Here is a 12,500-nt window from a genome sequence, read left to right on the forward strand (position 1 = left end):
GGGTCATGTTACACTGCAAAACAAACACACACACACACACACATTACATATGTATGTCCAAATGGATGGGTCATGTTACACTGCAAAACAAACACACACACACACACACATTACATATGTATGTCCAAATGGATGGGTCATGTTACACTACAAAACAAACACACACACACACACACACACACACACACATAACCTATGTATATCCAAATGAATGGGTCATGCTGCCATCATTACATGCATTACATACTCTGACACATTCACACACACACTCACACATCATTATTATTATTATTATTATTATTATTATTATTATTATTATTAGCAGGTTGTAATTACCAGTCCTCTCACACTACCATCACCCACATATGCAAACACAAATGGAAAGGACACACAGACAGCAGTTATAACTACACAAGGTTATAATCTCCAGAGTAAAGTAGATAATCTCTGATGATAACTACACAAGGTTATAATCTCCAGAGTAAAGTAGATAATCTCTGATGATAACTACACAAGGTTATAATCTAGAGAGTGAGGTAGATAATCTCTGATGATAACTACACAAGGTTATAATCTAGAGAGTGAGGTAGATAATCTCTGATGAAAACTACACAAGGTTATAATCTAGAGAGTGAGATAGATAATCTCTGATGATAACTACACAAGGTTATAATCTAGAGAGTGAGGTAGATAATCTCTGATGAAAACTACACAAGGTTATAATCTAGAGAGTGAGATAGATAATCTCTGATGATAACTACACAAGGTTATAATCTAGAGAGTGAGGTAGATAATCTCTGATGAAAACTACACAAGGTTATAATCTAGAGAGTGAAGTAGATAATCTGATGATAACTACACAAGGTTATAATCTAGAGAGTGAGGTAGATAATCTCTGATGATAACTACAAAAGGTTATAATCTAGAGTGAGGTAGATAATCTCTGATGAAAACTACACAAGGTTATAATCTAGAGAGTGAGGTAGATAATCTCTGATGATAACTACAAAAGGTTATAATCTAGAGAGTGAGATAGATAATCTTTGATGAAAACTACACAAGGTTATAATCTAGAGAGTGAAGTAGATAATCTCTGATGATAACTACACAAGGTTATAATCACCAGAGTAAAGTAGATAATCTCTGATGATAACTACACAAGGTTGTAATCTAGCGAGTGAGGTAGATAATCTCTGATGATAACTACATAAGGTTATAATATATAGAGAGAGCATATGTGTGTGTGTGTGAGGATGTGTGTGTGTATTGTTACCTGTGTGTGTGTGTGTGTGTTCTTACCTGTGTGTGTGTGGGGGTGTGTGAGTGTGTGTGTGTGTTCTTACCTGCGTGTGTGTGTGTGTGTGTGTGTGTGTGTTATTACCTGCGTGTGTGTGTGGGTGTGTGTGTGTGTGAGTGAGTGTAAGTGTGTGTGTGTTCTTACCTGCGTGTGTGTGTGTGTAAGTGTGTGTGTGTATGTTATTACCTGCGTGTGTGTGTGTGTGTGTGTGTGTGTGTGTGTGTGTGTGTGGGTGTGGGTGTGTGTGTGAGTGAGTGTAAGTGTGTGTGTGTGTTCTTACCTGCGTGTGTGTGGGTGGTAGGTTTCTCCTGCCATAGATCCCAATCAGAGCATCGCGGGTGAGGGAGACATTGAACTGAATGTGTTCAGGGTGCTGGACAGAAACGCTGAACCTGCAGAACAGCCCTGGAGGAATGACCTGTACCAGCAGAGCACCAATGGCCACTTCGCCCCGGTCAATGCCCCGCCCACGCTGCACCTGCTCCTTATCTACAAACACACACACACACACACAATACCTGCATGAGCAGATGTGTCAGTACAGCACAAAACCACACAAAACATAATTACAGACACGTCCATCAACTGATGGTACAGTGACAGACCACCAGGTCTGTCCGTGTAGACATCAACAACCCACAACAGAAACTGAGATATTGGTGCAATGGAACTCAGCAACACATGCCTGGAGGATCTCATTACGCGATCCTTCAAAACCGTTTTTGATCTCCCACTGAGATCTTGCAGAGCCAGACACGAGCCAGTCATGATATCACAATGAGATCTGGCAGGATCTCATTTGGGGAATCATCTGTTGAAGTGGATTTGGTCTAAAGTCTGCTACATTTAAGTCCATGCCCACATATAAGGCCACTCCCACATATAAGGCCACGCCCCCACCAGCACCTGAAGTATATTCCATAACAGAATAATCTTGCAAGATCTTGAACTTTTATGAACACACTCACTCAAGCTTTCTAATAGATGTGTGAGGAACACGATTCAGCCAGAGGTGTAAAAACCCAAAATTACTTAAACCCACGTAAATACATTCAGTCTCTGTTCTGTTTCAGTCACTGCCACAAGTTTAAAGCTCAGTTACAAGTGGTTTATTCTCACTGAATAGTCCTTCCCTCATCTAGTGCTTTATGGCTGTCTCAAGAACTTATAACACTCTTAGAATGATCTTAACTGAGTTTCACTTTAATTTTACATTTCAGCACACTTGGTATAAATTTAAGTTCCAGTGTCAGTAACCATGGTTTACATAACAGGGTACTTGATGGTGAGCACATGAACACATGATGAGATTAACCCTCGCAGCAGTAAAGTAACCAATAGAATGGGTTTAGAGATGAGCAAATGTCACCACATTTGGATGGAAGATTCTGGAAAAACCAGTTAAATCATGGATAATGAGCAGAAATATGAACCACAGAGATTAAAAACAGTTTCAGTGTTTTGTCTGACGTTCTTTTTATGCTTCAGTTGGTTCATTTGGTGTGTCAAACAGTACTTGTCAGCTCCACCCCTAAGGCCCCGCCTCTCTTTCTTAAAGCCATGCCTCTCTCTTTGTGTATGGCTTAATAAATTACCCTTGCACAACGCCAGCGCCAGGTTTTCTAGCGGAGGAAGACTGGAACATCCAGAGGACCGTCACGCTTCCTCGCTCGCTCTCTCTCTCTCTCTCTCTCTCTCCCTCTCCTCCTTCAGTGCTGTTTTGCGCCCAGGACGTCTCTCCGAATCCTTCATTTTTTATGCCCGGCCGAGTTTGTGCTGTTAGTGGAAGATTGTGGCCGACAGCCAGAAGAACTTTCTGGGATAGTTTCTACTTGCTTCTCATTACAGGAGAACGAGTCGGATTTCTCCAAAGGCGTTTGGGCCGCAGCTGAAAACCAGCGCAGCAGCCTCTGGTACAAGTCCACAACTCCACCACAACATTTGAACTCCACCACATCTCCATCACAACACCACAGCTCCAACACAACTCCAGAACTCCACCACACCACCAGAACTTCACCACAACTCCAGAATTCCACTACAACTGCACTACAACACCAGAACTCCACCACAACTCTAGAATGCCACCACAACTCCAGAACTCCACCACAACACCAGAACTTCAGCACAGCACCAAACACCACAACTCTAGCACAGTTCCACCAGAATACTACAACACCACATCACAACACCAGAACAGAATCAGATGTCTACCAGAACACCAGACCTCCACCTCAATACCACAACTCCAACACACCACCAGAAATTCACCACATCTCCATCAAAACTTTACCACAACACCACAACTCAACCAAAACTTCACAACCCCCACCAGAACCATCGCAACACCACCAGCACAACTCCATCACAACACCAGCACAACAACATCCACACAATACCACCAGCCCAACACCACCACCATAACTCCACCAACACTTCACCAGCAAAAATCCACCACCACATCTAAACACACTTTTGGAAGAGCAGGGTGTGAACACCAGTCTACAGTTCTAGTTTTACTTCTAGTTTTGATCACTGCAGACTACAGCTTTCAACAGTCTGACATTGACTCAGTCTGATGTCTTAGAATCAGATATCTCAGAGTCTGATGTTGACTCTGCTTTAACACACCTGGAATCACATTGTCTAATTATTAACCCCTTCAGGAAGCGGACGCGAGCAGTGTTTGGTTGGGCCCGTGCTGTGTGTGATAATGAGCACTGCTGTTCCTGGACCAGATGGAGCTGTGACGCAGCTCATGAGACTGAGCCCAGTCACATGTGCTTGGGCGTCGAGACTGTCTGGCTCAAGGAGAGGGAGTGAGACTGAGGAACAGATGAAGGACAGACAGACTTAAACACCACAATAATGACCCTTAAAAGTTACCTTTAAACAGGACTCTGTGTGTGTGTGTGAGAGACAGAGAAAGAGAGAGAGAGAGAGAGAGAGAGAGAGAGAGAGATAGATCTGTACTGGCCTGGGCCTGGGGGAGTGTTTGTGTGTGTGTGTGTGTGTGTGTGTGTACTGTAGTGTAATGAGCATCTGAATTGAACATCACAAGTTGATTACACTGAAGCAATGTAGTGAGATAGAGATGAGATCACACACACACACACACACACACACACAAGCAAATTAAAGATGCGAACAAGGAACTTGTGTGTGTGTGTGTGTGTTGTTGAGACACTGCAGAGGAGTTAACTTGGTAATGACACTTCCATTAATTAAAAAGCAAATTCTTATAATCAGTATACACACACACACACACACCCTCTCACAAAGCATCAGGCAATGCATGCGTTCAGAGCATGTGTGGCAGAGATTTGTGTGTGTGTGTGTAATTATCATAGAAGTGAGAAGAAACTTCCAGTTTCTCATGGCACACATATCTCTCTCTCTCACACACACACACACGCTCACACACACACACACACACACACACACACACACACACACACACACACACACACACACAATCAACCCCCTTTGCTGCACCCACCGCGATGGGTGGTGTTGGGTCCGGGAAGGTCGTAGGGTGGTGAGGTGAAGTCAGGTCCCTCGGCTGGCTGCTCCGTTTTGCTGAGTCCGTTCTCAAAAACTTCTCCTTCATGTCTCTTCAGATGCCATGGCAACCCCAGTAAATGCACCACTGCAGAGAGAGAGAGAGGGCGAGGGAGAGAGAGAGAGAGAGAGAGAGAGGGGGAGAGAGAGAGAGAGAGGGAGAGAGAGAGAGAGAGAGAGAGAAAGAGGGAGAGAGAGAGAGGGAGGGAGGGAGGGTGAGAGAGAGATAGAGAGAGAGAGAGAGAGAGAGGGAGGGAGAGAGAGAGAGAGAGAGAGAGGGAGAGAGAGAGAGAGAGAGGGAGGGAGGGAGGGCGAGAGAGAGAGAGGGAGAGAGAGAGAGAGAGAGAGAGAGAGAGAGAGGGAGGGAGAGGGAGAGAGAGAGAGAGAGAGAGGGAGGGAGGGAGAGATAAAAATGAGAGAAACAAGAACAGAATAAGAAAGAGGAGATAAACCGAAGTGAGACAACGAGCGAGATGGAATGAGACAAAGAGAAAGCAAGTCACCAGCCAATAACTGTCGTTACCACATGCTAACCCTGTTATCACTACACGCACTGTCGTTACCACACGCTAACCCTGTTATCACTACATGCACTGTCGTTACCACACGCTAACCCTGTTATCACTACACGCACTGTCGTTACCACACGCTAACCCTGTTATCACTACACGCACTGTCGTTACCACACGCTAACCCTGTTATCACTACACGCACTGTCGTTACCACACGCTAACCCTGTTATCACTACACGCACTGTCGTTACCACACGCTAACCCTGTTATTACTACACACACTCATTACCACACACTAACCCTGTTATTACTACAAACACTGTCATTACCACACACATTACCACATTACCAGACGCTAACCCTATGTTATTACTACACACACTGTGTCATTACCACATGCTAACTCCTTGTCATTACCACACTAATTGTGCCATTACCACATACCATCTCTGTGTCATTAACACACACACACTGTCATTACCACACTAACCCTATGTTATAGTACACACACTGTCATTACCACATGCTAACCCTATGTTATAGTACACACACTGTCATTACCACACTAACCCTATGTTATAGTACACACTGTGTCATTACCACACTAACCCTATGTTATAGTACACACACTGTCATTACCACACTAACCCTATGTTATAGTACACACTGTGTCATTACCACACTAACCCTGTTATAGTACACACTGTGTCATTACCACACTAACCCTATGTTATAGTACACACTGTGTCATTACCACACTAACCCTGTTATAGTACACACTGTGTCATTACCACACTAACCCTATGTCAATACTACACACTGTCATTACCACACTAACGCTATGTTATAGTACACACTGTCATTACCACACTAACCCTATGTTATAGTACACACTGTGTCATTACCACACTAACCCTATGTTATAGTACACACTGTGTCATTACCACACTAACCCTATGTTATAGTACACACTGTGTCATTACCACACTAACCCTGTTATAGTACACACTGTGTCATTACCACACTAACCCTATGTTATAGTACACACTGTGTCATTACCACACTAACCCTATGTTATAGTACACACTGTGTCATTACCACACTAACCCTATGTTATAGTACACACTGTCATTACCACACTAACCCTATGTTATAGTACACACTGTGTCATTACCACACTAACCCTATGTTATAGTACACACTGTGTCATTACCACACTAACCCTATGTCAATACTACACACTGTCATTACCACACTAACCCTATGTTATAGTACACACTGTCATTACCACACTAACCCTGTTATAGTACACACTGTGTCATTACCACACTAACCCTATGTCAATACTACACACTGTCATTACCACACTAACCCTATGTTATAGTACACACTGTCAATACCACACTAACCCTATGTTATAACTCTGTGCCATTACTACATGCTAACTCTGTGGCCTTACCACACTAACTGTCATTACCACAAACTGTGTCATTATCACACGCTATCTGCTATTACCACACGTTAACTCTGTGCCATTACCACATGCTAACTTTGTGTCATTACCACACTGTGTCATTATCACACGCTAACCCTGTATCATTACCACATGCTAAGTGTGTCATTACCACACACTAAATCTGTGCCATTACCACATGCTAACTCTGTGCCCTTACCACACTAACTCTTTTGCCATTACCACACACTAACTTTGTGTCATTACCACACTGTGTCATTATCACATGTTAACCCTGTATCATTACCACATGCTAACTGTGTCATTACAACATGATAACTGCCATTACCACATGCTAACTCTGTGTCGTTACCGCATGCTAACTCTGTCATTATCACATGCTAATTGTATTATTACCACACTAATTGTTCCATTACCACATGCTATCTCTGTCATTACCACACACTAACTCTGTTATTACTACACACTGTCATTACCACACACTAAATCTGTGCCATTACTACACGCTAACTGTCATTACCACATGCTAACTCTGTGCCCTTACCACACTGTCATTACCACACACAATCTGACACTACCACATGCTAACTCTCGTTAGTGTCGTTACTACACTTTGTGCCATTACCACACTAACTGTCATTATCACATGCTAACTGTGCCATTACTGCACACCATCTCTGTGTCATTACCATACGTTATTTCTGTGGCATTACTGCACACTAACTCTGTCATTATCACATGCTAATTGTGTCATTACCACACTAATTCTGCCATTACCACATGCTATCTCTGTCATTACCACACACTAACTCTGTTATTACTACACACTGTGTCATTATCACATGCTAACTGTGCCATTACTGCACACCATCTCTGTGCCATTACAACATGCTAACTCTGTGTCATTACCACATGCTAACTCTGTGCCCTTACCACACTCTCATTACCACACACAATCTGACACTACCACATGCTAACTCTCGTTAGTGTCGTTACTACACTTTGTGTCATTACCACACTAACTGTGTCATTACCACATGCTAACTGTGCCATTACTGCACACCATCTCTGTGCCATTACCATACGTTATTTCTGTGGCATTACTGCACACTAACTCTGTCATTACCACACACTAACTCCGTATCATTACCAAACAATTACAGCGGGGCGTGGAGGGGTGTGGAGAGGTGTGGGAGAGGTGTGGAGGTGTGGGAGGTGTACAGAGGTTTGGGAAAGGTGTGGAGGTGTGGGAGGTGGGAGAGGTGTGGAGAGGTGTGGGAGGTGTACAGAGGTGTGGGAGGTGTTGGAGGGGTGGAGGTGTGAAAAGTGAAGTGGGGTTCACCAGGCAGGGGCATGTTGTGACGTATCTTATGGTGCAGGTTACATCCCTGAGAAAGGCTTCAGATGCCCCGGCTGGCATTTGGTATCAGACTCTGTAGTTTCAGAAACCTCTTGTGCACATTTCTAGTTCTCCCAGTCAAGGAGAAAGCGCGTCCCTGTCTCATCCTCCCCTGTCCTGCAGTGATGACGTGTTCTGCCCTCTCTGGACAACCTCGTCTTTCTGTCTCTGTCCTTTTCTACAGCTGACTGAGCTTACTGAATCTGGATGTGGTTAGAATCTGTCTCTGCTTTGTGTCTCTGACAGTCAGGAGACACTCCAACAATTCACCCTCTCGCTTAAGAGCCTGATAACACTGAAAGTTACTAGTTTTAGTTTCACGGTCTCAATGTTCCAAACAATTGTTTTTATTTTTCTTTAGATTCCATTTTATGTTTAGTTGTGGTGGTACGCAGAGCAGCTCGTAGGCTGGTGTGTGTTAATCTCTGTTACTGGATTAGTGCGTCTGACTACAGCTGACTACAGACACTCTTCAAGGGTTCAGTTCTTGGGTTTGTGATGTAACATGCTGGGTAGCTCTGGTACTGGTGTTGAAGGGTAACCAGAGATTTTGGGATATGTTTGCCAACACGACTAGTTCTCAGCACTGATGGGCGCTTTCCTTTGGCCTTTTAGCATCATTCTGTTAAACTGTACATGCAGTGTTTGTGCTGGACAAGTGTACCATGTACAAGTGTACCATGTACAAGTGTACCATGCACAAGTGTACCATGCACAGCACACCTCTCACCTCCCTCCCTCTCTCTCTCTCTCTCTCTCCCTCTCTCTCTCTCCCTCCCTCTCTCTCTCTCTCCCTACCTCTCTCTCTCTCCCCTCTCTCTCTCTCCCTCCCTCTCTCTCCCTCCCTCCCTCTCTCTCTCTCTCTCTCTCTCTCCCTCCCTCCCTCTCTCTCTCTCCCCTCCCTCTCTCTCTCTCTCTCTCGCCCTCCCTCCCTCTCTCTCTCTCTCTCTCTCTCTCTCTCCCTCCCTCTCTCTCTCTCTCTCTCTCCCCCTCTCTCTCCCTCTCTCTCTACACTGCGTGCATTCTTTCTTATTGTTTCTGTTTTCCCCTCCTTTTTCGTTAGTTTTTTTTACTTGTTGGTAGTTTTTGGGTTGGGACATGACAGGATCTTACCACTGGGACAAGACTAGGACCTCTAGAAAGTTGGACTAGACATTAATTGCTTATTTTTTCATTTTATTATTAGTTATTTGTTTTTCTCTTTAAATTGTAACTATTGTAGTATTCGTTATGCAGAGGAGGATGGCCCCCTAAGAGACTTGGATCCTCTCGAGGTTCCTTCCTCAAGGTTCTTTCCTCTAGGGAGTTTTTCCTCACCACTGTCTTGCTCACTGGGGGCTTGGACTTTTGTAAAGCTGCTTTGTGACAACATCTAGTGTAAAAAGCACTGTATAAATACATTGGAATTGATTTTGACTATCTGCATCCAGAATGAAGAGTTTGGTTGTTTTGTTTCCGGATAGCACTGGTAAAGTTTCTGATGTCGTAGGCTGTGGTGTCATTATTAATGAAAGCTTCTTTAGTGTTCTACCCCTTGTTACCCCTGTGAGAGAGTCACACTAACGTACCAGCGTTTATAAAAGACATCTCGCTTTGGCCAACTAACGTCTCGGATTTAAAACATTCACCTCGGATGTAAGTCACCAGTATTAAAACAAGCACATTTTTATGATTTTGAAAAATAGCACGACTGACCTTAATTTTGCTGTCATGCTGCCTCTGTCCCCAGGGCACTACAACTCCCAACATTCTGTTCTTCACCCAGAGGACAAGCCATCCAATCAAAGGCAGTTTACCAGATCCTCATCATTGGACTATTAGTTACACCTGTTTCTCTACAACTCAGTATATTTAAACCTGTCAAGTCTGTCTCCTCTTTGTGAATTATTGCCTCCAGTGTATTCTGAGTGTACTGAGTGGGGTTCTCCTGTTTGTCTGATTGTGTTTCTTGTTTTTGTGTTTGTCTGACTTGTTTTTGGATTTGTCTGACTGTTTTTTGATTGCCTTCTGGTTGCGCTTCTTCATACTGGATTGGACCCTTGCATGTGTACTGACTGTCGAGCTGGATATTCTTGCTCTAATGAAACCTGAACCTCTTCTATCTGCTACTGACTGAATTTGTCTGCGTCGTTAATAGAATACCTCACCTCTTTGCAAACGGCAAATTCAGAGGCATTGATGAAGTGCGTTGTTAATCATGGACAACTACTCAGCCAAGTTCTGGGGGGGGTTCATGCATTCTATGGATGTCAACACCAAACAACAGGCGGAACAACAGACACAAATGTCAGAACTTGGAAAATACACTGCCTGGCCAAAAAAGGAGGATTTAACTAACCTGGATTAACTAAGCAAATAGGTAAGAGCCTCCCATTGGATAATTACTGCATGGGTGATTATGTTTCAGCTGGCAACAAGTTATTTAACCCAAACTGATGCAGTGAGTAGCTTCTCATTTGTTAAACAACCATGTGGAAAGACACATCCTGTGGTCGTGGAAAAGATGTTCATCTGTTTCAGAAGGGTCAAATTATTGGCATACATCAAGCAGAGAAAACATGCGAGCAGTCTGACGAAGTGATTCAAACGTTCCTTGTATTTGCAGCTCTGTGGTACTCAAAAATTTATACTTGGAAAATACCAAACATGCAAAAGGGGTCTGGGTGGAAGAGCATTTCCCAGAGCGGGCGGGTTTTATACAGTCTTTATGGTATTTGAGAAGCAATTTAAGGGGAATATCAGGAGATATTCCGTCTAAAGAAGAGAGTGACTAAGCTAAACCAGCAACTTAACGATGAAGGTATTAAGATTGTTTAATTTGTTTCATGTGTTTATTTAGTGGGATAGATTGAGTTTTCATTTTCAACGAGTGTCTGCAGTCTGGCTGCAATTCATTAACTACAATTTAATATTAACATGGATAAAATAAGAGCAAAGCCTTTCCAGTTAATTCAATTTAAATTTAAAGGAAACTCAGTGACGGGCAGCATACTGGCTTACAGTGGGAAGGTAAAACCTTCCTGAATCATAACAGTGCCATGTTTGGGGGTGTGGCTGAGTCATGCCTGGGGGCGTGGCTGAGTCATGCCTGGGGACGTGGCTGAGTCATGCCTGGGGGTGTGGCTGAGTCATGTTCAGGGGCGTAGCTGTGCGCTTTTATAATAGGCAGACGATTATTAAAGAATCAAGCTTTTGAAGTTTTTGAACATTGTGCTTTTGTATTTGTGTGTTTATCTGCACCGGTACTGAGTTCTGAGAGATTGTCTGTTATGACTTGTCAACACCTCACACAATGTGTCCACAACACTGATGATTACATAATCTTAGCTGGACATTTTAATTGTACAGAATCAAATTTAGACAGGAATCTTTTAGAAAAATGACAATACACATGGACACACGTGAGATACTTTTGGTTGTTTCTTTCTTTAGCAAAGATGGATAGAACTTATGGTTCCATCGTAATGTGTTTCGGAGCTGAAAGATCATCACATGGCCCGTCGTGTAACAGGGGTGAGCATGAGACGTCATATTAGTACTTTAGTACAACTCTGCTAGATGATACACACTTCAGGAAAGTATTTGTTGCTTTTTGAGGTGAGTTCAGGGCAATTAAATCATCCTCTGAAACTTTGCAACAGTGGTAGAGCTTAAAGTAACTGTGCCAGCAGTCACTCACAGGGTCACCAAGGTAACGGCCCGGTCCATGACAAGCCTGGAGACGGAGTGGACCTCCAACGTTTAACAGAGTCCATGGGAAATGTAGAGCACACTGAGGCTCTGAGACTTAAAACAGGCAGAGTAGCTGCCCACTAGAATGTAATGCTTGTGTTTCATGTCACATCATCTGTGTAAACGGAGAATCACATCAATAGACGAAGTCTAACCCCGCCTACAGCCGTCTAACCCCGCCTACAGCGTTCTAACTCCGCCTACAGGCATCTAACCCTGCCCAAAGCAGTCTAAGCCCATCCACAGCAGCGTCACCCCGCCTACAGCTGTCTAACCCCACCCACAGTGGTCTAACCCCACCTACAACTGTCTCACCCCGTCCACAGCGATAGGAGTGTTGGTGGAGGCAGTGGCACATTCCCCAGGTTATCACCCGACCTTGAGGACTGAGAGGGCTGTTTTTACAGCTGTCTGGTGGTGAACACGTGGTGTTAGAGGAGGTGTCTCAGAGGGTCTGGGAGACCCTCTACAGAGCCTGTGGAAAATGAAGACAAACTAAATGATAGGATGACCCCCTGGGAGAGG

At 43.8% G+C, this 12,500-nt stretch overlaps 1 protein-coding gene across 1 annotated transcript in view; it reads right to left on the reverse strand.

The window, feature by feature from the left end:
- The window catches only part of tenm1 (teneurin transmembrane protein 1), a 105,237-nt gene that overhangs the window by 62,618 nt on the left and 30,119 nt on the right, over positions 1-12,500 (reverse strand). Inside the window, 2 exon segments of the mRNA XM_035527484.1 lie at positions 1,578-1,786; positions 4,797-4,946. Of these exon segments, the coding sequence (XP_035383377.1) occupies positions 1,578-1,786; positions 4,797-4,946 (359 nt within the window).

The sequence above is a fragment of the Electrophorus electricus genome, chromosome 6 (assembly GCF_013358815.1).
Source record: "Electrophorus electricus isolate fEleEle1 chromosome 6, fEleEle1.pri, whole genome shotgun sequence".
In the NCBI taxonomy this organism is placed as follows: domain Eukaryota; kingdom Metazoa; phylum Chordata; class Actinopteri; order Gymnotiformes; family Gymnotidae; genus Electrophorus; species Electrophorus electricus.